This window comes from Ceratotherium simum, chromosome 33, assembly GCF_057802395.1.
Source record: "Ceratotherium simum simum isolate JZ-2026a chromosome 33, ASM5780239v1, whole genome shotgun sequence".
In the NCBI taxonomy this organism is placed as follows: Eukaryota; Metazoa; Chordata; class Mammalia; order Perissodactyla; family Rhinocerotidae; genus Ceratotherium; species Ceratotherium simum.
In genome coordinates this window covers 23380008-23407895 of record NC_141932.1, presented here as the reverse complement: position 1 = coordinate 23407895, position 27888 = coordinate 23380008, and the positions used below count along the sequence as shown (strand labels likewise).

The following is a 27888-nucleotide window of genomic DNA, read 5'->3' as shown; positions in this document are numbered from 1 at the left end:
TGCGCCCCCTCCCGGGCTCGGTCCTATCGGGGGCGGAGCCAGCGCAAGCCCCGCCCCTCCCCCAGCGCCGGGGGCGGGCCCAGGTGCGCCGAGGGCGGAGGACGGCCGCCCAGGTGCCTGCTCCGCGCGCCTGCGCTCTGCCGCGCCCCGCCTCGCCAGGTGCGCCCCGCCCCTCCCTGGCAGGCCACCTTAGGTAGCTGCTCCGAGGCGGCCGCCATTGGCACTAGCGCCCACCGAGCGTGTGGAGGTGTGGCGGGGCCTGAACAGTGGGACAGTCGCTGAGTGTCGCAGGGGGCGACCGAGGAGCGGACGGAGGCATCGTGGGCGTGGGAGGCCGACTGTCCGCACACCGAAGTCCCGGGACAGGCGCTTTGCGGCGACTTCGGCGTGAGCGCCTGCGTGGCACCTCGCAGACCCTCCCGGAGCGCCCGCACCCGAGCACGAGGCGCTCCAGTGCGCGTGCGCGGCCGGGGTCTTCCCGCACCTGCTCGCGAGACCCCAACGGCCCCCAGCTCGAAGCGTCGCCTGGGCGGCCGGCTGGAGCCGGTCATGGCGCAGCTGTGTGGGCCCGGGCGCTGCTGGGCGCTCCTCGCGCTGCTGGCCTCGCTGCTCGTCTTCTGGGCTAACGCGGCCCACGGAGAGCGTGGCGTCCACGGTGAGGGACGCCAGCTGTGTGGTCCGGCCGGGTCTCCTGGGAGGGGTGGGGGGCCGAGGGGCCGAAGGCGGGGCCTTAGGGGCAAGGTCTGGGGCGCAAGGTCCTAGCGAGAGAACCTGCGGGGGAGGAAATTGGGGGCGACTGGGAGAAGCCCTGGGGAGGGGTGCGGGAGCCCGCCCTGGAAGCCTGAGCCTTGACGAGGCTTGGGAGCCCTTGGGAGTGAGGACGGGCGGAGGAGCCCGGGTTGGGAAAGTTTCCTGTGGGTGAGGGCGGGAACGAGGGCTGGTGACCGAGGAGGAGTGGCGGTGGCCCTTCCTGTGGCAGGAAGGGCTGAGAGGCCGGGCAGACCACCCTCTTCCTGGCAGCGGAAAGTTCCGTAGCCCAGGAAAGCCCGGAGAGGCCAGGCCTGAGAGGATGGGGGTTGGATTAGGGATCGGGTGACCTGGTGGCAGTTTTAGCCTCAGGGAAGAAGCCCCCACCCCCACTTCTTTGGGTATTGGACAGCAGCCCCCGGAGAAACCTTTAGGTTCGGTTGCAGTGGAGCGCCTCCAAGAAGAAAGGTGTTTCTCAGTGAGGTGCAAAGGAAGGAGAAGGAAAGCAGGTGTGCCAAAGGGCAAGGGTGGGCACCTTGTATCGGGAGAGTGTTGGCACTGAGCAACTGGGCTGGGATTCGTTGGACTGGTCCCTGGAGGTTGGTGGAGGATAAGCCGGGTTTAAACCTCTGCACTCTAGGGAAGTTTGGGCTGCAAGGCCTTTTTGAACAAGTGTTGTTATAAACTTAACAGCTTCAGACAAGCACAAGCGCGCTTTAAAAAGAACTCTCTTGAAAGAATTTATTGATTCAGCAGAACTTGCTGAGCTCCTGCTCTGTGTCGGGGATGGTGCTGGCACTGGTGCTAACAGCTGTGACTCAGACAGGCCAGGTCCCCGCACTTACAGAACATATGTTCTAGTGGGAGAGACAGACAGCGAGTAAACATTTACATCAGGAGCACTCACCACAATATCAAATTACTAAGAAGGAGATGAACAGGGCAGAGTACACAGAGAGACTGATATAAGGTGAGGGGGGCCACTTCAGCTCAGGTGATCAGGGTGAGTCTCTGAGAAGGGTGACATTTGGGCTCTACCATGAATGAGGAAGTGGCAGCCACACAAAGACCTCGGGGACAAGTGTCCAGTTGGAGGTAGTGGAGTACAAAGGCCTTGAGGCGGGAACAAGCGTGGTGGTGTTCAAGGAAAAGACAGCCAGCAGGGCTGGAGCAGGAGTGGGGGTGGGGGGTTGCAGGAGGATGGGAGGCTGGTGCCAGGTGACTTTATAGGCCAGCACTTTGGGTGGAAAGAGAGAAAGCAGGATGTGTATGCACCAAATCATTGCCTGTGGTGACTTCTGAAGACTGTTCATTTCCCGACGCCCGAGGCAAAGCAGAGAGGAAAAAATGAGTTAATCGGGACGTCAAGGGCCAGTGGGGAGAAGCTCAGCTCTGGGGGACCAGGAATTAGGAATGCAGGTGTTGGTCATTCTTGCAGTCTGAACTAGAGTTTGTCGGCCCTTCTGGGCTCTTTTAGATGAAATAATATGTTAGGAAGTACCTTCAGTTACCTGGCCTGGGGCTTGATCAGAACTGAGTTGGGGCTAACATCTGTTGCTTACTCTGAGCTCGTATGTGTTATGTATTCCTTGAGACAACCTGGGGCGGTGGTGAAGTCACAGGTCTGCTCTAAGGTCGCATGATAGTAATTGACGAAGCCAGGTTGGCCACAGAGGCCTCCCTTCCCAGTGGCCTCCCCGGCAGCTGGCTGCGCCTGCTGACCTTTCAGAAGTACTCCTGTCTGGCTGGGTGAACTAATGCCCTCACTTATCTGAAGTTGTTTGTTCGAAAGCTTTCAACAGCTTAATCTGAGGCAGGAGGTAGTTTTGATTTTTTTTCCCTCTCTTCTGATCACTTTGATTTTCTCAAGAAGGAAAGTCATCTGCAAAGTGTGAGGTGTTTCTCCCGCCACTTGCAGTTGCACAGGTCTTGCCACATGAGTAGAGTGGCGGGGGTAGGTGTGTAGTGAATGTGTGTAAGGGGTGATTATCATGGTTGAGCAAGGAATTTTTTTCCCATAATTTAATTTTTTTTATTTTTATTTATGTATTTTTTTGTGTGAGGAAGGTCATCCCTGAACTAACATCTGTCCCCGATCCTCCTCTTTTTACTGAGGAGGACTGGCCCTGGGCTAACATCCTTGCCCATCTTCCTCCACTTTATATGGAACGCTGCCACAGCATGGCTTGACAGGCGGTGCATTGGTGTGCACCCGGATCCAAACCTGCGAACCCCAGGCCGCTGCAGTGGAGCACGAGCACTTAACTGCTACGCCGTCGTGCTGGAATTTAATCTATGTGAAGACATGAAGGGGCTGAGGGTTGGTGGAAAGGTGGTAGGGCTAACGGATTGTTGGAGTTGAGGTTTTGAGGGAATGATCTAGAAAGACAGGATACGATGGGCAGTGAGTGATATGCATGGAACTGAGGTTCTGAAGAAGCTGCAGTTATTGAGACTAGGCCTAGGGATGACCATGGGAGGGAGGGGCTGGGGGGAGGACAAGCTCACTGGAGGAGAGAAGGTCTAGGAACCAGGAGGCCAAGATGGTCTGAGGATGTGGAAAGAATAGTGACAGGAGCAGCGAGAGCACTAGTGAGCCGGGAGCTAAAATTGTGGAGAAGTGAGGGGTAGGGCTCTGAGTCAGCAGATGACGCACGAGGGGGGTATGATCTACTCTGATGAAGAGATTCCTAGCTGGGGGGTTTTGAGAGGGCGGAGGGAGAATGGTCTGGAAGCACCACCGAGGAAAGGCACAGAAGAAGGCGTATCCTGGAGGGGAGAGCTGTTTCAGTTAGAGTAAGAAGATGACAGGAGTGTTCAGAGAAGACTTTGAGGAAATGAGATTTTACTTAAGATAGGTCATAAGTGCCAGAAGCCCCAGGAGATGGGGGAAGGGAGATGGAGACAAAACAGGATGTGTGGGGATGAGGGGTAACTCAGGAGTCTGGGCTTCTTGGCATGATAGGAGCATCAGGTGGTCTCAAGACTGACAGTGTTGGTAAGGTGCTGCATGATGGGGGGCAGATAGAGAAGGGTATGGGGCATAGTGGGCACCTGGAAGCTTGGCAAAGAGTGTCCTGATCCAGATCCTTTGAGGAGGTGGGGGACAGCTGATCTTGCTCTGGGGGTTTCTAGCATTCAGGGAGAGTGCCAGTCTTCTATCGAAAGCACCCAGAGATTATAAACCGGCCATTCCCAGGAGGCTTCAAACAGGCTTTATGTCACTACTGGGAATGTGTCCAGAACTGGGAATTTTTTATGGAAAAAATTGGTTTTTGGCTTTGTCTGAAAAATGTGAAGATCTGGTGGCACCAAGCCAGTGTTCCCACTTAGCAGTCATGAGCTGGTGCCGAGTGCTCCTGTTGGACAGGACATCCACTGCTCTCCCTCAGTCTGTTTCTTCACCTGGCCTGCCCTCTGTGTCTGTAAGCATTTGAGTTGTGACTTCCCCTACTTAAGAACATGCTCCATTTAGTAAAAGGAGGTAGGTAAAACATAACAGCGCTTTATGAATCGTCCAGTATGGTGAGTGTGTGTATGTGTGGCTTTGCTTTTAGGAAGGGAAAACCCCTTATCAGGTGGCCCCAAATGTGCATGATTTTTAATCTCTTCCCCAGATAATAAGTCCTGGTATTTGGAGGGCCCCAAAATATGTAATTTTGATCAATACAAGGGCAGATAATCCTCTTCAGAATAGAACCTTGCAAGTGCCTTTGGGGATCGGTCAGTTAATTGTAGTTCCTGCTGCCAATAACTATGCTGGCCGTGGGCATCAGAACTTGTGTTAATGGTTACTTGGCTCAGAGTCCTCTGTTGATTGTTCTTGGGAATTTCCACTGGAGACGAGTGTGGCAGCATTCATTTGAGTCCCCACTGCACTTTCAAGTAACCTTCAGTTTCCATTAACCTCTTGGCTTAATTGCAGTTTCCCTAGAACTTTCACTAAAAGAGTGAGCTTTCCAGCAAATCTCCAATAAGCATGTTATTAGTCCTGCTCTTTTCTCTTCTCCTCACTCCCCAGGATAGTTGTAAACTGGGTGGTCAAAGATCCATGACAGGTGAGAGCCGGGTGCAGCTGGTGTTGGTGGGATCTCCAAAGGAGCATCTCTGGGATTCCTGGCCTTCCCGGAAGAGGCACTTGTTCTGCTTGCAGGTATAGGGGAGGAAGACAGTTCTTCTACCCTCCAGGTCCTTCTGGCAGGTCTAGGAATTAAATTGATGTGAGACAGAATAACAGGAGAAAATCAAACAAAGTTTAATATCACGTATGTATGGGAGAAACCCAGGAAAATGGCCAAAGCCGCCACCTTAAGTACCATCTTCAGCCAAGACAGAGGAGCGTGTTGGGGGTGGTGGTTTGGGATTTCATAGGGGAGGAAGACAATTTACATGGGGATGGAAATGCAAATGTTTGTTAAACAAGTTTTTTTTTTGCTGGGCTATCTATAGACAACTTGACCTGAGAGACAGAACTTTGATAAAAATCGGCCTGCTGGCGCCTTTCTATCACACCTAGTTTACATTATGCTATAGTTATCTTATGGTATTAGCTCCTTCCTGTAACAGGCCTTCTATTTTTTTTTTTTCTATTGTAACAGGCCTTCTATCTTAAATTTTTTTTTTTTTTTTTAAAGATTTTATTTATTTATTTTTCCCCCAAAGCCCCAGTACATAGTTGTCTGTCATAGCTGCACATCCTTCTAGTTGCTGTATGTGGGACGCGGCCTCAGCATGGCTGGAGGAGCGGTGCCTCGGTGCACACCCGGGATCCGAACCCGGGCCGCCGGCAGCGGAGAGCACGCACTTAACCGCTAAGCCACGGGGCCGGCCCCATATCTTAAATTCTTTTAGGCAGTTAGAGGGAAGGTCCAAGTTTCTTTCAGAGTCTTTGTTCTTAAAAAATAATCAAGCCAAATAGACACATTTTGGGGTGGCCAATTCTGATCCCCCACACAGGCAAGACAGTCAGGTTCTGGGATAGTCTGAAATGTTGATTCACTGATTTGTTCAACACATTTATTGAGCACCTACCAAGTGCCCGGCCTAGGTTATTTTGTTTTTTGTTTTGTTAGTTTTTTGCTGAGGAAGATTCGCCCTGAAAAGTAAATAAATAAACAATATATATCTGGTGATGAGTACTATGAAAAAGTAAGGTAAGGTTTGGTGTGCTCAGTACTGAAAACATGGCCTTTGAGGCTCAAATGGTGACAGTCCCTAAAGAGTGGTGAGGGCCTCGCTTTTAGGTTCACTGAGGGAGTGGGCCCTTTCCACCAGAAACGGCCTCTGCCCCGTCAGCATTTGAGAGCTCAGCCTGTGGTAGAGAAAGCCGACTTCTCTTTCGCCCAACCCCCACCAGGTTCTCATTTTACCCACCCCCAGAGTCATTTGCAACGCTCAGGCTTGTCTTAAGATCGTTGGCTAGGCAGCCAAGCCTCTGTTTGCCTTTTCCTGAAGCTGACAGGGGAGGCCAAATGGGGCATGAGGTAGCCTGTGACTCATGACTGAAATGACTTCATTAACCCCAGGAGGCCTAGGGGGCCCCCTGGTCACATGACTAACACAGAGTTAACAGATGACCCCAGAAGCGTTATGGATTAGGGATGCCTTTGTAGGGTCCTGGTCACAAATGTCCTTTCACCCATTGTTTCTGACAAGATGTTTTTGAAAACTTCCTGTGAAGGAATGCTGGAACATGGATGCTGAGGCCCAGGAACTTTGGACTTTAGTTACTTTGAAGTTTATTTCAAGTACATTTTCCCTATTGGAGCCATTTGAGAAGTAAGGGCAAGAATTTAGCTGTTGTTTTATACACAAGTGTCTGAGATGGATCTCACCAGTGGGGTCCTGGGTCCATGGCTTCTCAAGCCCTGAGCTTATGTGATTTTTTTGTCCTTGTGTGTCCCAGGGTCTGTCATTTAGAGTCTAGGGCATGTTCTAGGGGGGAGGGGGTGTGACAAAATATTATATATTACAATAGTTCGTCACCTTTCAGAGTGCTACTGTACGTAAATAGACATACAGTATGTCGGTGGTATTGAAATTTAATGGGGTGATTAGGAAAAACGTCTAAAAAGGCTCCTTGGGGGGGGTGATAATGAAAAAAATGTTGAGAGACAGTACTCTAGGGAGAGTGTCCGTTAGCTTTCACCAGAAGAATTTCTGAAAATAGTCCATGATTCAGAGAAGGTTAACCCTTGAATGTGAATTGACAGACAGCCCGGTGGAAGACTTTGTAACCACTTGTTTCCTTCCAAGTTATTCAGATGGGCTACTGTAATTCTAGTTATGGATTTAGGTAGGGGTAGAATTTATAGTCCTGTTTGAGTGATGAATATGAAGTGACAGTGTGTAGGAGTGGTGGTTTGCATTGTGCTGATAGTTTATGAAATGTAAACTTTTATATCTAAATATTTTATATCTAAAATGCCAAGATTTTGTATCTAAAACACCAAGATTTTATGAGCCTTATAATTTAAGTTGGATTTGTCATTGTAAATGTTCTTTCCTTATAAATACCTTGGGGTTATTTTAAAGTTTCTGAATTACTTACCCTAATAATGACAGCTTCCAGGCACCTGAGCCTAGAGGAGATGGGTAGTTGTAGCTTTCTGTTCTGGAAACAGAAGCTCTCAGGTATGTAGAACCTAGCCAGCTAACCAAAATAGGTAGATTTATTGATCTCCTTGAAATAAGGCTGATTATAAAATAAATGTCAACTTTGGAATTTGGCGTGATAGAATTAAAACAGCCTTGAGTTACCTCCCTGGTCTTCAGGACCTTTTCACTCACACAAAACTTTCTAAGATTCTCTCATTCCTTGAGGAAAGATACTTAAAGTCCAAATGAATAACCAAGGCTTTGTTTTTCTTACTTTCTCCAGTCCCACCCTCAGGCTTTCTGTGTCTGAAGTCAAGCTTATGATAATGTAGTGTTGCCGGACTTTGATCTGTGTGACAGTTTGCCTTGTCTTACTCTGGGTGAAGAGTAAAGGAACTGTGTCACTTAGGGCGTGGCAAATGGCGGCTCAGCAGACAGACAAAGGGAGGCGGGACAGTTGAGTTGGTTTGATCAACTTTCTGACTTAGAGATTGTACTTCCGGTTTTCCATATCCCCTGTATCCTGTCTCTTCGTTCTCCCTGTCTCGGTGTTAGTCTGGTCTTCGTAAAATATATCTACTATTTATTCAAAGCTTTGTGCCGGATGTTTTAAGTGCTTATAGTAGAATTAAGAGCTCCTTTAATCTTCACAACGCTCTTCTGATATTGGTCTATGTGTCAAAGAAAACCATCTCGTTTGAGGTGTTTTTTTTTGTGAGGAAGATCAGCCCTGAGCTAACATCCATGCTAATCCTCCTCTTTTTGCTGAGGAAGACCGGCTCTGAGCTAACATCTATTGCCAATCCTCCTCCTTATTTTCCCCCAAAGCCCCAGTAGATAGTTGTATGTCATAGCTGCACATCCTTCTAGTTGCTGTATGTGGGACGCGGCCTCAGCATGGCCGGAGAAGCAGTGCATCGGTGCACGCCCGGGATCCGAACCCGGGCCGCCAGTAGCGCAGCGCGCGCACTTAACTGCTAAGCCACGTGGCCGGCCCTGAGTTGTTTTTAAGAAATGCATCTGTGCAAGCCTGCAGAACTTATCTCTGTGGGGCCTGTGGAGAGAAAGCCGACGCAGCCTCCCGCTGTGTTGCTCACCCGTGAGGGAGCGATGCCCTTTCCCAGGCCGTTGTCAGGATAGCCTCCAGATGAATGTGCATTCCACAGCAGGAAACTTAAGTTTGGAGGTCACAGAAGAGGACTTTTTTGCTGACGAACTTGTCAAAAAACACTTTGGTACTAACTAGATCTGGAACAGGTATAAATCACACACAGAGAGGCCTTCTTGTCAACTTAGACTGAGATAGGTTTATAATGTCCTCAAGTTAATTCTCTTGCTAACATTCTCATCCTTTTCCCTACCCTAACCTAAAGGGAAAACTCTTGTTTACTACAGAATACTTCTGACCTCAGATGTCTGGGTTTTTCTACATCAGGCAGTTCTCCAACTCTCAGTGGACACCAACTAGATGTCCTACAGTTTAACTCAATTCGGACATAACTGCCCGGAGTTAGCACAGACCTCGCAGGTTAGGGGCTCAGTCTCACAAGACTGCCCCTCCCTTCTTCGGATGCCAATCAAAAATCCCAGGTTGTTTGGCCGGCCGGTGGTGTAGTGGTTAAGTTTGTGCTCTCTGCTTTGGTGGCTCGGGGTTCGCAGGCTTGGATCCCAGGCGTGGACCTACGTGCTGCTTATCAAGCCATGATGTGGCGGTGTCCCATATATAAAGTAGAGAAAGATGGGCACGGATGTTAGCCCAGGGCAGTCTTCCTCAGCAAAAAAGAAAAAGAGGAGGATTGGCAATGGATGTTAGCTCAGGACTCACCAAAAGAAAAAATAAATAAATAAAAAATCCCAGGTTGTCACCTGTACTTCTCACCAACCTACTATAAATCTAGGGTTCCCATGACTCCCTCCTTGGGTTCAGTAATTTGCTAGAATGACTCACAAAACTCAGGGAAAACATGTTTACTGCTTTATTATAAAGCATACAGGTGGGGGCCGGCCTGGTGGCGCAAGCGGTTAAGTGCATGTGCTACGCTGCAGCGGCCCGGGGTCCACCGGTTCGGATCCTGGGCGCACACCGATGCACTGCTTGGCAAGCCATGCTGTGGTGGCGTCCCATATAAGGTGGAGGAGGATGGGCACGGGTGTTAGCACAGGGCCAGTCTTCCTCAGCAAAAAAAAAAAGAGGAGGATTGGCAGATGTTAGCACAGGGCTGATCTCCTCACCAAAAAAAAAAATAAAGGATACAGGTGAACAGTCAGGTGAACATTTAGGGTGAGGTCTGGAAGGGTCCCCAGCACAGGAGTGCAGTCTTCATGGAGTTCGGGGTGAACCACCCTTCTGGCACATGGATGTTTTCACCAACCTAGAAACTCTCCTAACCCCTTTGGTTAGGGTTTTTTATGGAAGCTTCATCACATAGGCATGATTGATTATTAACTCAGTCTCCACCCTTCTGCCCTCCCTGGAGGATGGGGGGTGGGGCTGAAAGTTTCCATTCTTTAAACTTGCCTTGGTCTTTCTGGCCACCAGCCCCCATCCTGAAGATATCTAGGGGCTGCCCAGTTACCAGTCATCTCATTAGCATACAAAAAGACACTCTTATCACTCCAGAGAGTCCCAGGGTCTTAGAAACTTGTGTCAGGAACCTGGGTCAAAGACCAAATATTAGAACAAAAGATGCTCCTAGCACTCAGGAAATTACAAGGGCTTTAGGAGCTCTGTCTTAGGAACTGGGGGATGGGGGAGGAGCGGTGGGGGCAGACAGACACCAAATACATATTTCTTATTATGTCACAGATATGATGGGTCCATAATCAGAGCTTTGCCTTTTTTTCCTAAGTCTCCCAAGATTCTTTGATTTAGATACCCCAAGACTCTAAAATCTTCATTTTTTAAAAATTAACCAGGCCTAAATCAGTGAATATGGGGCTTGCTGAATTAAAGAATATGAAGTTTATACATTTTCCAGCTTTATTGCAAGTTTCATTCATTTTTGTTGCATGTATTGTTGTTCCCATGATATAAATGAGGAAATACGCACAGGGAGGTTAGGAAAACCACCCCCAGGTAACATGGTGGGCTGGTAAGAGGCAGCCAGGGATTCCTGCACTCGTGGCCGTTACCTGGCGTTACCAGACAACTTTCTACATGCTCTGTCCTCTAATCTGTCCTACACTCTTTTGCCCAACAACTTCCTTATTGTGTCACTCCCGTATACCAGAGCCTTTGGTCATTTCCTTTGTACCTTGTGTGGCTCACGATCCCTTTGAATTTAGGATGTGATTGTAGTATTTTACTTTATGTGTGTGTGTTTTCTATCTAAGCAAGACTGGTGGCTCTAACTTAATTGTAAACCCCTGGGGGGCAAGGACCACGTTCCCAGTGAGTGTCTTTTGTATAGGATGGTACTCAGCACAGTTTACCTTGGAGGGTTCCAATTATGCCCCCATATGTCCCACCGTAGCTATTAAGAACACCTCCCTTCATTCTGAAGAGTGTCTTGATCCAGAGGATAAATTGTATGGCCACCTTATTTACATATAATAGCTGTTCGCCAAACATTTGTTGCTTAGTACTGCTCAAGATACTGGGGAATTTAGTACATTCAATTTTATTTACCATGTAGTTTTAAATTTTTAAGTGTAAAATTTAAGCGAAAGAAAGAGATTATAATCCACTATCCAGAGAAAACCACTGCTGACCCTTAAAAAAATAAAAGTAATGCGTTGACGAGATTAGAATACTCCAACTGTACTAAAAGATGCAGATGGAAAAGCCTCTCTCCCTCCTTTTTTAGTCTCTTTCCCTAAAGGTAGATTCATATGTGTCTAAATTAAAAGTTAAAAAAGGAATCATAGAAACCATTCTTTTGCTTTTTTCCCCTCAGTCTTAGACGTTTTTCTATACCAGCACACGTGCATTTGCCTGTTTGTAACAGCTCCAAGTATTGCACCGGGTGGCTGGTTACTTACGTTACTTAACCAGTCCACACAGGGTGTCCTTCTGGTGGATTTCAGCTGTGGTGGGTCTGAGCACCAGGCCCTCTGGATGTGCTGATGGTTGCCCCTGTTCTTTGAAACTCTTAGAGTAAATGACTCTTCATTAATTTCTTTGCTTTTGGATACTGAGCAGTGAACTATACTCTGTTTTTTTGTGTAAAATATGATTTTCAAGTGTGAGGATTATTATGGTAAATAATTTCCCTTTAGGCATTATCCTTAGAATTCTAAGTGGCTATAATGGAAAAAGTAGAGCTGTTTTTAGTGATGAAAGGATGTGCTAGAGCATTTTTGGCAAAGGATAAACCTGAGGAATGCACAGTCAGTATTGTCATAAGAAATGTGAACTCTAGGAGTCTATATGATAGCTTCTGACCACACTTATCAGACTTGCTGGGTCCTGATGGGGGTGGAAAATCCGAACAGAGTGTTTTTATAAACACTAAAGAAGGGACTAGCAAACTGCAGCTCGGAGCACGGCCTGTATATGGCCTGAGAGCTAAGTATGGTTTCTACTTTTTTTGTGTGTGTGTGAGGAAAATCAGCTCTGAGCCAACATCCATGCCAATCCTCCTCTTTTTTTATTTTTTAAATTTTATTTATTTATTTATTTTCCCCCAAAGCCCCAGTAGATAGTTGTATGTCATAGCTGCACATCCTTCTAGTTAGTTGCTGTATGTGGGACGTGGCTCAGCGTGGCCAGAGAAGCAGTGCATTGGTGCGCACCCGCGATCTGAACCCCGGGCCGCCAGCAGTGGAGCGTGCGCATCTAACCGCTAAGCCACGGGGCTGGCCCCCCAATCCCCCTCTTTTTGCTGAGGAAGACTGGTCCTGGGCTGACATCCGTGCCCATCTTCCTCCACTTTATATGGGACACTGCCACAGCATGGCTTGACAAGCAGTGCATCGGTGCGTGCCTGGGATCCAAACCCTGGGCCACCTCAGTGGAGCACGCTCACTTAACCACTACGCCAGGGGGCCGGCCCCACTACGTTTTTTTTTTTGTTTGTTTGTTTGTTTTATTTATTTTTCCCCCCAAAGCCCCAGTAGATAGTTGCATGTCATAGCTGCACATCCCTCTAGCTGCTGTATGTGGGACGCGGCCCCAGCATGGCCGGAGAAGCGGTGCGTCGGTGCGCGCCCGGGATCCGAACCCAGGCCGCCAGCAGCGGAGCGCGCGCACTTAACCGCCAAGCCACGGGGCCGGCCCCACCACTATGTTTTTTAATGGTTGGAAAAATCAAAAGAATATTTCAAAACATTTAAAAATTATGTGAAATAAGATTTTAGTGTTCATAAATAAAGTTTTATTGAATGACAGCCATGGTCATTCATTTATGTATTGCCTAAGGCTGCTTTTATGCTATAATGACAGACAGACTATGTGACCCATGAAGCTTGAAATAAAGGCAGTCCTCGCTTTGCATGGTTTTCTATATGCGAGAGTTTTGGTTCCCACAGTTTTATTAAATAATTTCAGTCCCCCAACAACAGGGCTCAAATTTCAGTTACCACAGTGTATTAACTGAGTACTTGGGTAAAGGACAGGTTTCAGCTCCTGGCTCTCAGTCACAGATCCATGTGTAAACCAAGCGTGGTGATTGGTCAGTTCGTACACAGCAAAGCCTCTCCTTGTTTCCTGGTGATAAACCTAGTGACAGTTTACAAAAAGGGTTAATCGACAGAATTAACAAGAGGAAAAGTGATAACACTGAAAGTGAAGATTCCATTCTCGCGTAAATGAAGTGACAGGAGAGCTAGCTGCCTGTGGGAATGGTGACACTACTTTTGTTTGAGAGACTGGACATGCAGCCGGAGGAGCTAGGCGAGGGCCGCTTACCGACAGAAATGATGGAAGTGATTGTGACAGAGAGGATGGTGTCCCAGAGGAAGTAACACTGGCAGAAACCTCTACAAAGGATAACACAGCTCTCAGAACAATTTCATGACGTTGAAAGAGCAAAGGATAAAATGTTGGAAGCTGATCCAGACCTAGAAAGACGTGGGACAGTTCACTAAGGGGAACTGAAAGGGTGCTTGCTCCATGTGGAAAGTTGTGTGACTGAAGTCCCTCACAAGCACTGTTCAAACAACTCTTGGTAATTTTTTTTAGAAAGAAATTTAAACCCTTTAATTCTCAAGTTTCTAATTTTTTTGTGTGTGTGTGAGGAAGATTGGCCCTGAGCTAACACGTGTTGCCAATCTTCCTCTTTTTGCTTGAGGAAGATTGTCCCTGAGCTAACATCTGTGCCAATCCTCCTCTATTTTGTATGTGGGACGCTGCCACAGCACGGCTTGATGAGCGGTGTGTAGGTCCACACATGGGATGTGAACCTGGGCTGCCGAAGAGGAGCGCATGAACTTAACCACTACGCCACTGGGCCGCCCCTCGTGTTTTAACTTAGGGTGTACTAAATAAATATTCATTTTACTATTTTTTCATTATTCTATACATTTATAACCCACAGTGTTTAATGTTTTGACAAAAACTTTTAGAGGTCATGGAAGTCATAATTTTTCCTGTTGTTTTACGTGATTCCCACTAGCATGCAAAACCAGTGAGTACTGCTTTTATTTACTGTTTGGCCCATCATAAAAAATGTTTACTGGGGCTGGCCCGGTGGCATAGTGGTTAAGTTTGTGCGCTCCACTTCGGCAGCCCGGGGTTCGCAGGTTCAGATCCCAGGCGCGGACCTATGCACCGCTTGTCAAGCCATGCTGTGGCAGGCGTCCTACATATAAAGTAGAGGAAAATGGGCACGGATGTTAGCTCAGGGCCAATATTCCTTACAAAAAAAAAAAAAAAGAAGAAAAGTTCACTGACCTTTGCTCTAGAGAAAACAGATAGATGGGAGGAGGAGGACCATTTCACAAGAGGCTTCAGGTTGTGAGAGGATCCCGGGGCTTTCTTATTGTGCATACAGTGGGGCAAGAAGTCAGCGTTCCTCAGTTTATAGCACCATGGGGTAACGAGTGTAACAAGGAGTAGAATCCTAGGAAAGTTATTTTTACTTGTTTTAAAAGTAAACTTACTCTGAATGGGTATAAAAACGTAAAAGAAAACACCAAGTTCAAGGTGGTGGTTAATTCTGGGGAGGGAGAGCAGGTGGGATTGAAGTGAGGGGTGTGCGAAGGGTTTCTGTTCTATCGGTAATGTTTAGTCCCTCAAAATGTTAGAATTTGATTAAGCTGGGAAGTGGATATACCAGTTTTAATGGTATTTTCTGTACTTTTCAGAACATTTGAAATATTTTATTAAAGTAAACTTCCTTTTCAGAGTAGGCACCGCTGCAATTGCACGTTTCTGAAGAATGATTAGACACCGTTTTCTTCAGCCTGTAAAGTTGAATAAAATTGTAGTGCCTGTGAGCCTCAAGTTCCCGTGATGTCCTTGTTGAAGGTGACAGCAGATGAGTCCAGCTGACTGCTCGCAGAGTGGGCTTGTCTGAGCCGTTGCTGGGTGTCTTGGTCAAAGCTCTAGTGACTTCAGAACCAGAGAAACCTGTTCTCCATGACAGAGACCAGTCTGTTTGACAATTTTGTAATAGCTAATATTCAAAATGCCTGCCAGGGTTTTGTAATTTAGGTTCATATTTCAGATAATGTGTGATTTTAACCATGTCTAATGCTTTTCCAAGGGAGCATCACTGTTTCTTGAAGGCAGAAATTCCATTTTTGCATATTCTGAAGTGAGTTTATCCAAATTTGGTTCCCTTCAGCTTTTCCCTCTTTTTCTTACTGTGTTTTGAAAACATATAGAATGTATTTAATTTTGCGCTAGCATTTATGAGCATACAAATAGGACTTGAGGCATATTTTTCAGGATTGTTTCCCAGCACTGTTCTAACACTAACACTAATATATCATTTTGTCATCTTTTAATAATAATAGAATTGTTCGTTAAGGAATAACTTCCTGAGAATGTGTCCAACCAAATCCCCCTGAGCCTTGGCCAGTTCCTTTGGTATGGGGCTGTCCGTGACCCTGTCAGTTGAGTGTGACTGAAAACAGAGGCCTGGCAGAGGGCCTGGCCTTGGTGAGCCCTCGGCTTGCGATAAAGGCCCTCGGGAATGTTTGGCTTTTAGGCAACTTGAGTTTTGTGTTTTTCCCACTGCCTGTTACTATAGTGACTTTTTTGGTTCCCAGTTTTATTGTGACCAGTAGCACTACTGCACGTAATGTACCTGGCATAATGCTTGGGGCAGGCAGTAAATGGAGAGTAAGAAATAAGTAATACTTGCATTTGGGTTCATTTTGGATTTGTTGTTGTTATTATTTATGAGGAAGCTCAGCCCTGAGCTAACATCTGATGCCAGTCCTCCTCTTTTTTCTGAGGAAGCTTGGCCCTGAGCTAACATCCGTGCCCATCCTCCTCCACTCCATATGGGACGCTGCCACAGCATGGCTCGACAAGCAGTGCGTCAGTGCGTGCCTGGGATCCGAACCTGCGAACCCCAGGCCACTGCAGTGGAGCGCGTGCACTTAACCGCTTGAGCCACTGGGCGGGCCCCAGGTTCATTTTGATTTTAATATGGATCTACCAAAGTATAGTACTTGAATTTTTTTTAAGTTTTTTTAAAGAAGATGATAAGTCCTGGAAGCTACCTTACATACTAAAGTATTTCTGTCTTTTTTACAAGCTTTTTGGAAAACAGTGAAAGAGAAAATGCACTGATGTTATTTGAGGTGGGGTGAAGTATATCTGGCCTGTGTTTCTTAAACGAACACTGTTTCCTTTGAAACAAATAAGCAAACAAAATTCTTTTTCATGAGTTCACTTCTCTTAAGCATAGAGAGTAAAAATTTATATCATAGGGGCTTAAAAGCGATTTTGTTAGTAAAAGCACGTGAGAAAATGAGACTTCTCCAGTCGACAGGGGCTTCTGCACTCACAGGAGGACTGTCTTGACACAGTGAAGGGTGGTTAAATTTCACTTCGTTGAACCTGGCTTCAGCCAGTTACTCTGCTACTTAGAGCTCTTTTAATTTTATTCTAACCAAATTTGAGTGAAAAAGAGTGTCTTTTTTCTCTTTTTATTACAGGAATTTTCAGATATACACAAAGTCGTGAAAACAGTTTTATGAACCATCACTCAGCTTCAACAATTGTCAACATTCTGTCTTTCCAGACATACTGTGGTTTTTATCCAAGTTTTCTCTTAATAAAGAGACATTTCTAAATTCCCCTGGGACAAAAGTGAAGCACCGCCCCCATCCCCTCCTACCCCACCCAAGGAACCTGGAAATGAGGTTGCTTTCTGAAACTTACACTATGAAATCAGTTGTGATAATTGAGAGCAGATGCTAGCAGCTGTCTGAGACAGAATGGCCTCTGAGGCTCGAAAGATTTGTCATGAAGGGACCAGCACATCTACAGGAAGAACGTTCCAGTCAGGAGAGGAAGTGTCCCGGGGGCAGGCCTCTATCCTGTTCTCTTGACTGGAGTGCTGTCCCAAGCTGTCTGCAGTGAGCCTCTGGTCTGCCTGAGAGGTCCCCATGGAGGGGACGTTCCTAGGAACCCTTCAGTGAACTTCCCTTACTCTGACTCCAAACCATCTGCTGCGCTTCAGCGTGCTCTCCGAGGGGTGTGCTGGTCAATGTACACAGCTAACCCGCGTGACAGTTACTTCCTCAGTGTCCCCTGTGCGCCTTGTGAGCAAGGATCCGTGTCCCTGTCTCGTCAGTGCAGGGGCACCAAGAGTGCGTGTCTGAGCCTACAGAGATGAGGGCCACGCTCACCCAGGGCACTGCCCTCCATCCCTAGACAGACACTCTTGGGCTTCCACACCTTCCTCGTGAAAAACCACCAAATTCCCACTCTTTATACTGTGGTCACCCTGTTGCGTTCTCTGCCGTGGTGTCTAGTGGTTCCCGCCTGGCTGCCTTGAGCTTTGTTGGGCCCTCTCAGGTTTTCGTTTTAGTGAGGATACAATTCACATACTACATAGTTCACCCGTTTCAAGTGTGCAGTTCCGCCTCGGGTTCTTGGCTCAGGAGCAAGGACACAGAGCAGGCAGAGTGATCTCCAGGGCTCTCAGCTCGGCAGGCAGAGCATCGGGCAGGCTCTTGCCAGCCCTCTGGCAGTTGGGTGCTCCCCGCCTTGATGATGTTTTCACTTTGGGGTCCTGAGTGGATCCGGGTGGGTCCTCTCCATCTTGTCCTGTGGTAGCAGTGCTGCCTCCGGCATTTGACACCGTGTGGCCTGGGCAGAATCAGACTCCAGAGAACTCTGCTCCTGCTGTGGTTTCCCTGGGCCTCAGTGATTGTGGATATTTTTGACCTTTGGCACATGGTCAAAAGTACCTGCTCCACTTGTACACTGAGCTGTTCTGGTTGATGTGGTGGGGACAAAAGGTGCCCCTGTTATTTTTTTAACTGTTTTATTGAAGTATCACTTAGGGGCCTGCCCGTGGCGTAGCAGTTAAGTGTGCGCGCTCCGCTGCTGGCGGCCTGGGATTTGGATCCCAGTTGTGCACCAAGGCACCGCTTGTCAGGCCGTGCTGTGGCAGCGTCCCATATAAAGTAGAGGAAGATGGGCACAGATGTTAGCTCAGGGCTGATCTTCCTCACACACACACAAAATAATAAAGTATCATTTATGTACCATAAAATCACTTGTTTTAAGCGTACAATCCAGTGATTTTTAGTACATTTACAGAGTTGTATAACTATCCCCACAATCCAGTTTTAGAACGTTGCCATCATGTCCAAAAGATCCTTGTGCCCATTTTCAGTCACTCCCTGCCCACACCCCCTCACCAGGCAGCCACTAATCTACTTCCTGTCTCTGTGGATTTGCCTTTTCTGGACATATTGTATGATTCCATTTATATGAAGTGTCCAGGTAAGGTACTTTTTAACTGGTGATTTAATTGATGGTTGCTTTCCAATTAACAGAGAATTTCTTACTTTAGAATATGTTTTTTTTGGGCCGGCCCATGGCTTCGAGGTTAAGTGCGCGCGCTCCGCTGCTGGTGGCTTGGGTTCGGATCCCGGGCGCGCACCGACGCAGCGCTTCTCCGGCCCTGCTGAGGCCGCGTCCCACATGCAGCAAATAGAAGGTTGTACAACTATGACCTACAACTATCTACTGGGGCTTCGGGGGAAAAAAAGGAGGAGGATTGGCAATAGATGTTAGCTCAGAGCCGGTCTTCCTCAGCAAAAAGAGGAGGATGGGCGTGGATGTTAGCTCAGGGCTGATCTTCCTCACAAAAAAAAAAAAAAGAAAATATGTTTTTTCCGTTGTGCTGGTTACCTGTGATTTGGCGATGTGTATGGGAGTTCCTTGAGGGGCGTGTGTGTGTGTTTTGTGCGGTACCAACCTTTTTTGTCCGTAGATCGATGTTTTGTGAAACATTTGGTTTCATGCCCATCATTGTGACGTATTTTGGGAGACCCAAGAGAAGCACAAATCCTGTCCTCTGCTTTCGAGAGTCATCCGCTAGTAGCTGAAGTAAACCTGACAGACATGAACACAGCTAGAGAGAAGTAAATGACAATGTATAAGCAAGTGTCGGGCCCTGGGTGCTTTTGTCTGAGGTGTTTGTCAAGCACCCTGTGCTGGGCCCCGCACAGATTGGATGCCCTTATGCCAGAAGGCAGAGATGGGTGAAGGCCTGGTGTCAGGGGGCGATGTGGCCTCGTGTTGCAGGGGTGCTGCAGGGCCAGGAGCGGGGATAGGGTGGTGCAGGGCAGACACTGAGTCACATGGTCACGGTGCTCCCTTTTCCCGTTGCTGTCAATCCTCCTGTTCCTCCAGGAGAGTCTCATTTTGGTGCAGGTGATACCTCCAGCACTTGTTCATCTCTCCCTTTTTAAGAGAACGAGCAGATTTCTAGGCTTTTTGCGGGCAAATTTATCTGGCTGGAATTTTATGACATTTTATAATATTTGCACCCCTTCTTCTAGAGTGGGGCTAGATTTTAGGGCTCCCTGAAACCCAGGCCTGCTGGAGCGGAGGAGTGACCTGAGTTGCCTTTGGAGCTGGGGGTTGGCAGTGAGGGGAACTAGAGTTAGGAAGCTTCTTTCTGAGGCTCTTGTGATCATCTGAGTGTGAAGTGGCCTGCCCAGGCAGAGGGTGGACAGGGAAGGTGAAGAAAGGTTCTCGAGAGAGTCTCTAAAAGCAGACAGTGCACTGCTTTGCTGACCTCACGTCGTCAGCTCTGGCCTTTCAAGCTAAGCTCCCCTTGGCCCGGTGTGGTGGGGCACACATCCAGAAGGATCCTGAAGTCTGTCTTTTTGCCTTTGAAAGTCCTATTTTCTATACTGGATGTGTATGTCTTTGATAATGGGGGCAGGGACAAAATCAACATGCAACCGAAATCCAGTTCGGTTGGGTGGGTTCGTGTCTGTGCTGTTACATGGCGTGTTTCTTTCCTGTACAAGGAAGGAATCACTGAATAGGCCTGGTGGGACACTTTATTTTATTTTATTTTTTTTTGCGAGGAAGATCAGCCCTGAGCTAACATCCATGCCAACCCTCCTCTTTTTGCTGAGGAAGACTGGCCCTGAGCTAACATGTATTGCCAATCCTCCTCCTTTTTTTCCCCCTTTTCTCCCCAAAGCCCCAGTAGATAGTTGTACGTCATAGTTGCACATCCTTCTAGTTGCTGTATGTGGGACGCGGCCTCAGCATGGCTGGACAAGCGGTGCGTCGGTGCACACCTGGGATCCAAACCCGGGCCACCAATAGCGGAGCATGCGCACTTAACCGCTAAGCCACAGGGCCGGCCCCCTGGTGGGACACTTTAGAAATAGCCCACAGAGGAACTGTGCTGGAACTTCAGGCTCTGGTTCTCCTCGTGGGGCTCTGAAAACTGTGGGCCTTCCCTGACAGGTCTGCGCACGTTCCTTCTTGCCAGGATTGCCCTGCTAGGCTCACTGGTCTCTGCTTTGTATTTCAGAGTTTTGCCGAGTTTCAAAGATCGTGGGGACATGCCGGGCCTCCATCCCTAGGTGGTGGTACAACGTCACTGACAGATCCTGCCAGCAGTTTGTGTATGGAGGCTGTGAAGGGAATGACAATAATTACCTGACCAAGGAGGACTGTCTTGGGAGATGTGCTGGTGTCACAGGTAAGACAGTGGTAGTGGGGGAAATTTTATTGTTTAGAGACAATTTATTGGGATCTGGATGCCTTTTGCTCTTCACTAGTTCTTCCTGGCTGAAGCTGGGGGATGTGTTAAAAAGCAGAAGAAACAGGCACAGTGTGAAGTCGCCCACATGGTGGTCTCGCAGCGGTGCCCTCGCTCTTCCCAGAAAGGGGAGAGTAGGCGCAGGCTGGAGCCTGAGGTGGGAGCACGACTCCATCTTCTCCCCGACCTCCTTTCTCCCGCTTCTGAGTGCAAGTCCCCACCAGACCCAGCATAGGAGGACGCGGCCTTCCCCTTCTTGAGCAGAGTTCTCCAAGTCCACGCAGACAGGCCGCCCCCCTTTGCTCCCTGGGCATTTGAGTTATTTTTACCTCTGGGGCAAATGACTTGAGCTCACCCAGCCAGCCAAGTTGTGAGTCAAGTTAAGACTAGAACGTACTTCCTGGGATCCGTCCCTCCCCCCGCCCTCACCTGCAAAGGATTCTGGAATCACGATACCGTTGACCCCAGAGCCCCACAGCAGCGTGCACTGGCTCTGAACTGAGCCGGAGGGACTTCTTGAGAGCTGTGGCAATGAGACTTTGGCCCTCTGGGGCCTGATCCCTCCCAAGTGTTGAGAGACCCAGGGTCATGGCCATCCACACTGTCTGTTGAGGATTTCATTGGCGATCTCCCTAACATTGTCATGTGACTTGCTGCATCCTTTCTCGCCAGCTTGGCATCAGTGTAAGGACTCTGGGTTATGATGCTGTGTCCGGAGGCACGGGTGCCCTCAGTGCGCACTGCACACCGCCAGCCTGTGAGCCCATGCCCGGAGACGGCCCCGCACCCTTGTTGCGTTTTTATGTCTCCTCCTCACACACTGGCTGTAATCTTTCTTGGCTCTGAGCTCTGCATTCAGAAATCAGATAAGCTTATTAAAGTTGTGTGTAAAGAGAAGAAAACAACAGCGGCTTTGGCTGTGACCTGAGGTTTAAAACATACAGCCCGAGCACACAAGCCCAGCAGTGTGAGCGCCCTGAGGAATGCCTTTATTGATCTTTGTGGGTCCGATGCCCAGGGGCGCTCAGGTGTTTGGAGAGCTGAGGTGGCTGAGTCTTGCGTTTGGATCATACAGGTGAGTGAGTCCTGCACCTTTGGGGGGCAACTGGCAACCTTACCAGATGGTGACTGAGGAAAATACCATTTATTGTGTTTTTCCATCGACAGCTGTGATCTGGTGTCGGGGGAGGAATAAAGGAGAAATTTTTTTTGCTACTTTTTCTGTCCTTTCCCAATCAAGAGTTGACTGTGGCAAATGTACCTGCCCATTCTGTTACTCCTTATTTTCTCAGGAAGATAGTTGAAGTTTTAAGAACACAAGCAGCGGACAGTGTGCATTAAGACAGGATGTCGCTACGAGGGGCCGTGGGTGGTTGTGTTTTGCTGGGAGAGGGCAGACAGCTGTCTCCCTAGAGATGGTCCAGAGTCTGGCCCCGGCCTTGAGGCCTCAGAAAGCTTGTTTGTTGGCACCCGATTGTGGCTCCACTGCACGTCTTGAGACATCCTCTCATGAGTCTGAGGAGAGTTACAACTGCCAGAGCCACTAGTCACTGGAGTCTTTTGCCAGCATATTCTCTCCCAGGCAGGCAAGCTCTGTGGGAAGCCAAATGATAATAAGAGTGCCAGTTAATTAATTTATAATGAAAACCAGAACCACCCAGGGGACCAGACACTTGGGTCCCTGTGCTGCATCCTTAGTCCACATAGGCAAGCCTCTCTGCCAGAATCCCGCAAGATTGCTTCATGAGGAGAGAGGCAGAACAAGGGGAGCTGGTTTGTGATGCGAATGGTTAATGGCATCAGGTTAGGCCAGCCTGACCTTCCACAAGGTCTACAGGGAGGCGGGGCGGCCAGCTTCCTGCGCCCCGGGCCCTGCCAGTGCCCCCCTTGTTGTTGCTCTTCCTCAACCCGCCAGCCTCTCCACCCCACCCCCTCACTCTGTGTGTGTGTGTGTGTGTGTGTGTGTGTGTGTGTGTGTGTGTGTGTGAGAGAGAGAGAGAGAGAGAGAGAAAATATGTAGAAAATTTACCATTTTAACCATTTTTAAGGGTACAGTTCAGTGGCTTTAGGTGCATTCACACTGCTTTGCACCTCCTTAGCTCTTTAATTCATTTGGTGGGTTAATACAGTTAAACAGGCTATTTGGCCCTGGAAGCCATTCTGTCTTTTTAGTCACTTCACGCATCTTTGCTCTGATTCCCGGTGAGTAGATCTTAAAGTTCAACCCACAAGGGCAGTCTTAGTTCCGTATTTCCCCGTTCTGGCAAGCTTGTGGTCCACCATGCGCACTGAAGGGCCCACGTAAAGGAGAAGTGCGAGTCGCTGGGAGAGGCATACGGGACCGCGACTGTGCAGGGCCATCGTTTATTTTGTTTGCCGGGCAGTCTCGGAGGTGCACTTTCTCACAGTGTTGTTTATGTGTCCCCTTGCAGAGAACACCGCTGATGATCTGGCCACCAGCAGGACTGGAGCAGATTCCTCTGGCCCAAGTGGTAGGTTCTCAAAAAGCCAGATGGCACGAGGGCCACCCAAGTGGGTAACTGAGGGGATGTTTGTAATTGGGGGTTGTACAAAGGCTCCCACCTTCTGGTTCTGTGTACCCGGGATTGGCAGACGGGCTTTGCCGGGGCTGCCGGCTCTGACTCCTTGCCGCCGTCCTTACCCTGGGAGTTCACCTTGTCCAGCGGACAAGAGGGCCAGGGGACTCTGTGGGGCTTCCTGGCTGGCCTCAGCGTCCTGCTGGGGACAGGGGATTGTGGTCCCGCCACATGTGGCTCAGGCCCCTCCTTCTCTGGGCTGGCCTCTGTCCCGCCCACCCTGCCTGTTCTGTCTCCTGTGTGCTCTGTTGTCCGTGCTGCTTCCCTCCCTGTGCTAAGTCCTCTGTCCTCTGCCACCCCCGCCTCCATTCCCACTTCAGCCCCTGATCTCGAGCTTTCTGTTAGCTTGCTTTGTAGTGCTGACAGCAGCTGCCCCGTGCCTCCTTTGTGCTTAAAGGACTCTGCACTGGGAGCCTGGGGTGAGTGGTCCAGACACACTAGACAGTCCAGCCCAGCTTTCCTGAAGGCCGGTCCCCAGGCAGTGGGCTCAGCTGGGCGAGACAGCCCTGAGGGAGGAAATCGGCCCCCGCCCCATTTGAGGACGGCCCTCCACTTGACCAGTGGCCACACACTGGCTGCAGTCTGGGCTCTGGTCCTCTGTCTCCGACATCCGTGCTCACGGGAGAGAGAGCATTTATTAGTTCAGTGGTTGGCTGACTCGCAGAATGCCGAGTTACGCTAGAGGCACTTTCCAGTTACTCTAGGCCGGGAATCCTGTGACTGTCCTGGCTGTTGCTTTGCCTAAGTTCACTGTTTATTCCCGAGCTGGCCTCTCCCAGGTCATCGAGACCCCTGGGGCATTGGCATAATATCTCTGGTTTCCATCCTGTCTCGGAAGAAAATTTCCCCTGGAGAGTAAGGGGCCTCCTCACTGTGTCAGAGTCAACAGGACCGTCTTCCTCATCACCCCAAAAACTGTGGCTGGGATTAGTTTCCATAGTAACCCCTGAGGCGGTGGGCGGGCCTCTCTGTCCAGCATTCACTCCTTGTGTGCTGTAGAGCCCACTGGGACTGGGAGGGGACGGAGCAAAGCTGCCCATGGAGGGGGCTCCATTCCCTCGCTTCTAGGTGCCACAGTGTACACACCCCCTCGGTGGGCCCTTTCAGACTTAGCCCAGCTGGGCCACGTGTGCTGTGTCCATCCCAGCCTCCCTGACACGATGTTTGTGTTTTAGTTCCCAGAAGGCAGGATTCTGATGACCTCTCCAGCGATATTTTCGACTACGAAGGTATAACTTTTAAAAAATATTTATGGGGCCAGCCTGGTGGCGTAGCGGTTAAGTGCTCGCGTTCTGCTTCAGCAGCCCGGGGGTTGCGGGGTCGGATCCTGGGCGCGCACCGACGCACTGCTTGTCAAGCCACGCTGTGGCAGCGTCCCATATAAAGTAGAGGAAGATGGGCACGGATGTTAGCCCAGGGCCAGTCTTCCTCAGCAAAAAGAGAAGGATTGGCATGGATGTTAGCTCAGGGCTGATGTTCCTCAAAAAAAAAAAAAAAAAATTTATATATGGGTAAAACATGTTTTCTTTCTTAGTCAGGAACTGAGACAGAGTTGACAATTTTCACTAAGGAAATTGTAGAGCTAGGCTTTCTGACCTTTCCTGGGTGGGAGAACTCCCGAGGATGCCCTGGGGCAGCAGGAAGCAGGATGTGCCGCATGCCGGGAAGCTCTGCTTAGAGAGGCGGTGTGGTGGCAGGTGACTGCAGCTCTGCCTCAGATTCCCTGGGTATGAAATGAGGGGCCTCGGACAGATCTCTAGGAGACTGAGTTAGTACATGTAAAGTGCCTAGCACTTTGGCTGGCGTAGGGTAATCTCCATAGCGACACAGTCTGGCTGTAAAGAAAAAGATCCCTGGGCCGGCCCCGTGGCTTAGCGGTTAAGTGCACGCGCTCCGCTGCTGGCGGCCTGGGTTCGGATCCTGGGCGCGCACCGACGCACCGCTTCTCCAGCCATTCTGAGGCCGCGTCCCACATACAGCAACTAGAAGGATGTGCAGCTATGACATACAACTATCTACTGGGGCTTTGGGGGAAAATAAATAAATAAATAAAATTATTAAAAAAAAGAGAGAGAAAGAAAAAGATCCCTGAGAATGTGGAGGAGGGTGTCAAATGGGCCAGACTGGCCGCGTCTGTAAGTGACAGGTTCCTTTAGCAGAGAGATGTTCCTCTGTTGGCTGGCAGTTGTGTGACGGCTCAGGAGCGTTCTAGCTGCATTTCCCTTCTCCTGGGCCCTGCTGATTTGTACTCCTTGGGCTGTCTCGCTCCCAGAACACTGCACTGCCAAGGCGGTCACAGGGCCTTGCCGTGCAGCCTTCCAACGCTGGTACTTCAATGCCGAGAAGAACTCCTGTGATAAGTTCATCTACGGAGGGTGCCGGGGCAATAAAAACAGCTACCTCTCCAAGGAGGAATGCATGCGCCAATGCTTTGGTGAGTCAGCCAGACTCCTGAATCTGAGAGACGGTGGTGGGTGGTGAGCCCTCTCCCAGTCCATCCCCACTAACACGAAGGCCTTAGAAACCCTGACATTGGGACTGCAGCCTTCGCTGGCTCCTAGTGGGGCATGGGTGGGCTTCGGTCCCGGCTGTGGGCAGATGTGTCCCAGGTCCCCACCAGGGTGGCAAGGCCTCAAAGCCCTCGGAAAGAGCCCCTCATGATGGCCCGGGACTGAGGCAATCCTGAGGTGGCAGCTCTCGGGGCAGGAGGACTGTGAGCTGACCTCTCGGGGTTGTGTCTTCTCTTCCAGGCAAGCAGTTGTATCCTGCTCTGCTCCAGAGCACTAAAGGTAAGTGGCCTCTCGCCCTCCCCGCACTGCCTGCCGTGGCTCAGCTCAGCCGTGTTTGCAGGCTCGTGTTGTTGAGGACACATCACCCTTCACTATGAACAACTCTCGGGTAGAAAGTCATGTTTCTGCTCGGGAATGGGCAGGCAGCTTGGAACATGTGGTAGATGTTTGTCCCACTGCACGGCGTACATGAGTGGGGCTGGGAGAGAGGCAGTCCTTCACGAGGCAGCCCACCCGGGCAGCGCGGGGTGGCTGCAGGATGAGTCCTGTGCTGAGGTGTGCAGGTGTCTGTTGCACGCAGGCCTGAGTCTGACTCCACCTTTGGGGGGCGCTCTGCTGCCCTGGGGTGTACAGGGTTGGTCATGGGTGACAGGCAGGAGAGCCCTGGCTGTGTGCGGGCAGAGCGAGGCCAGGTCAGTGTTGTAGTCCCCAAGCAGTCTGGTCTGACGAGGAGGCTTGGGTCCTTGCTTTTGTTTCTGATTCTGAGTCATGGCTGGCAGTGTTTGCACAAAGGACCTGCCACACTGGTTTGGCCTCTTTCCTCCTGTTGTCCTGTTAAGGAGCCCAGACCTGGCCTGCGTGCCTGCTCTGTTTTAGAGGAGGAGCGAAGCTGGAACCTGGTTTGCCAGGCCCGGGGCAGACAGGTCTGGAGGGTTGGGGATGGAGAAGGAGTCGCCCCTGTCTGATTCTGCAGCCGAGTGGGGAGAGGAAGCTGGGCAGCTGCCATGGGAGGCCACGTTCCTTAGGTGGAGCCCTGCCTAGAAAAAAGCATCCTAACTGGCCGGTGGGACTGCAGTGGGGCAACCACTGTTCCATTTAGCTGGGCACGTAGAAGCGCGAGGGTCCCCTCCCGGCCCTGCTCTGAGTACACCCTCGCTTCCACCCGTACCTTATTCCACAGGCAGCCCCCAGCCAGCTGCAGGGCCACATCCTCCTCTGTGGCTGCTGGGGAGGGGGTGGTGAACACGAGATCGGGGGTTTTATGTTTACACATACCAGAGGAATGTGGTTTTTACATCGTGGTGTGCCTCCTTTGGCTCAAGACTCCTGTACAGGTTGCCCCTGAGAGGCGGCAGGGAAATGCAGAGTTGAAGTGGGGATGGTTGTTCAAAAGAAGCAACACAGATGGTCACTCCTTTTGTGTGCACATGGCATGGCGCCTCCTTTTTTCAGGAACCTGCTTCCCGGAACTGTAGGGACTCTCCTTGACTTCCCTGGAGGGCGGTGTCAGTTGTCCAGACCCTCCCAGGCTGGGTGGGGGGACGCCTGGCACGAGGGCTGCGGGTCCTCGCCCTGAGCCCACTTGTCTGTGGTGAGCTCCGTGCGGCCCTCCTTGTCCCGCCGGTTCTGAGGCCTCTCTCCTCGGCAGTGGTGCTGGCGGGGCTGTTCCTGATGGTCCTGATCCTCCTGCTGGGAGCCTCGGTCGTCTGCCTGATCAGGGTGGCGGGAAGGAACCAGGAGCGGGCCCTCCGCACCGTCTGGACCTCTGAGGACGACAAGGAGCACCTGGTGAAGAACACATACGTCCTGTGAACGCCCCGTCGCCCAGAGGCTGCCCCTGCTCAGGACCTGTGGTGAAGAGAACCTGGGCAGGGAGGGCAGACGACCGCAGAATGTGTGCGTGCTTGGTAAATTAGCGATTGATTTGTATCTGTGCGATCATTAGGGCTTTGGTCCGTTGTTACCCCGGAAGGTGAGAGGGCTGCTTCCTGGTCTCCGGGTGGGTGTGCTCTGGAAACCCTCTTAGAGAAGGGCTCTGTTCCCCCCTCACTGGTCTGGCCCTGGACAGACCCGTTTGCTCTGCAGTTTATTTCTTTCTCCAGGTGTAATTTCTTTTGCTTATGTTGAATCCTCTTACCTCCTTTCCCATCACAGAAGTGATATTTTAATAGTTTCCTTTGTTTGATTTGTGGGTTTTTTTAAGTAAGCAGAAATAAGTTTTTTTTATTAGGATTCTGAAAGGAAGAGAGTAAAATACACAAGTTCAATAAAAAGGGCCTTCCGTTTTAAAATAAA

General features: G+C 49.8%; 1 protein-coding gene across 1 annotated transcript; it reads left to right on the top strand.

Moving 5' to 3' along the window:
• Positions 1 to 199: 199 nt before the first annotated feature.
• Positions 200 to 27888, top strand: SPINT2 (serine peptidase inhibitor, Kunitz type 2). The gene is made up of 7 exons (XM_014796176.2): positions 200 to 655; positions 20256 to 20426; positions 22919 to 22978; positions 24259 to 24312; positions 25356 to 25517; positions 25834 to 25872; positions 27242 to 27888. The coding sequence occupies exons 1-7, from the start codon at positions 550 to 552 to the stop codon at positions 27403 to 27405; spliced, it is 756 nt and encodes a 251-aa protein (XP_014651662.1). The 5' UTR covers positions 200 to 549; the 3' UTR covers positions 27406 to 27888.

Coding starts and splice junctions, on each gene's coding strand:
- SPINT2 (XM_014796176.2), top strand. CDS start 550: ATGGCGCAGCTGTGTGGGCCCGGGCGCTGCTGGGCGCTCCTCGCGCTG. Junction 20,427..22,918: donor GAGATGTGCTGGTGTCACAG/GTAAGACAGTGG, acceptor GTCCCCTTGCAG/AGAACACCGCTGATGATCTG. Junction 22,979..24,258: donor AGATTCCTCTGGCCCAAGTG/GTAGGTTCTCAA, acceptor TTTGTGTTTTAG/TTCCCAGAAGGCAGGATTCT.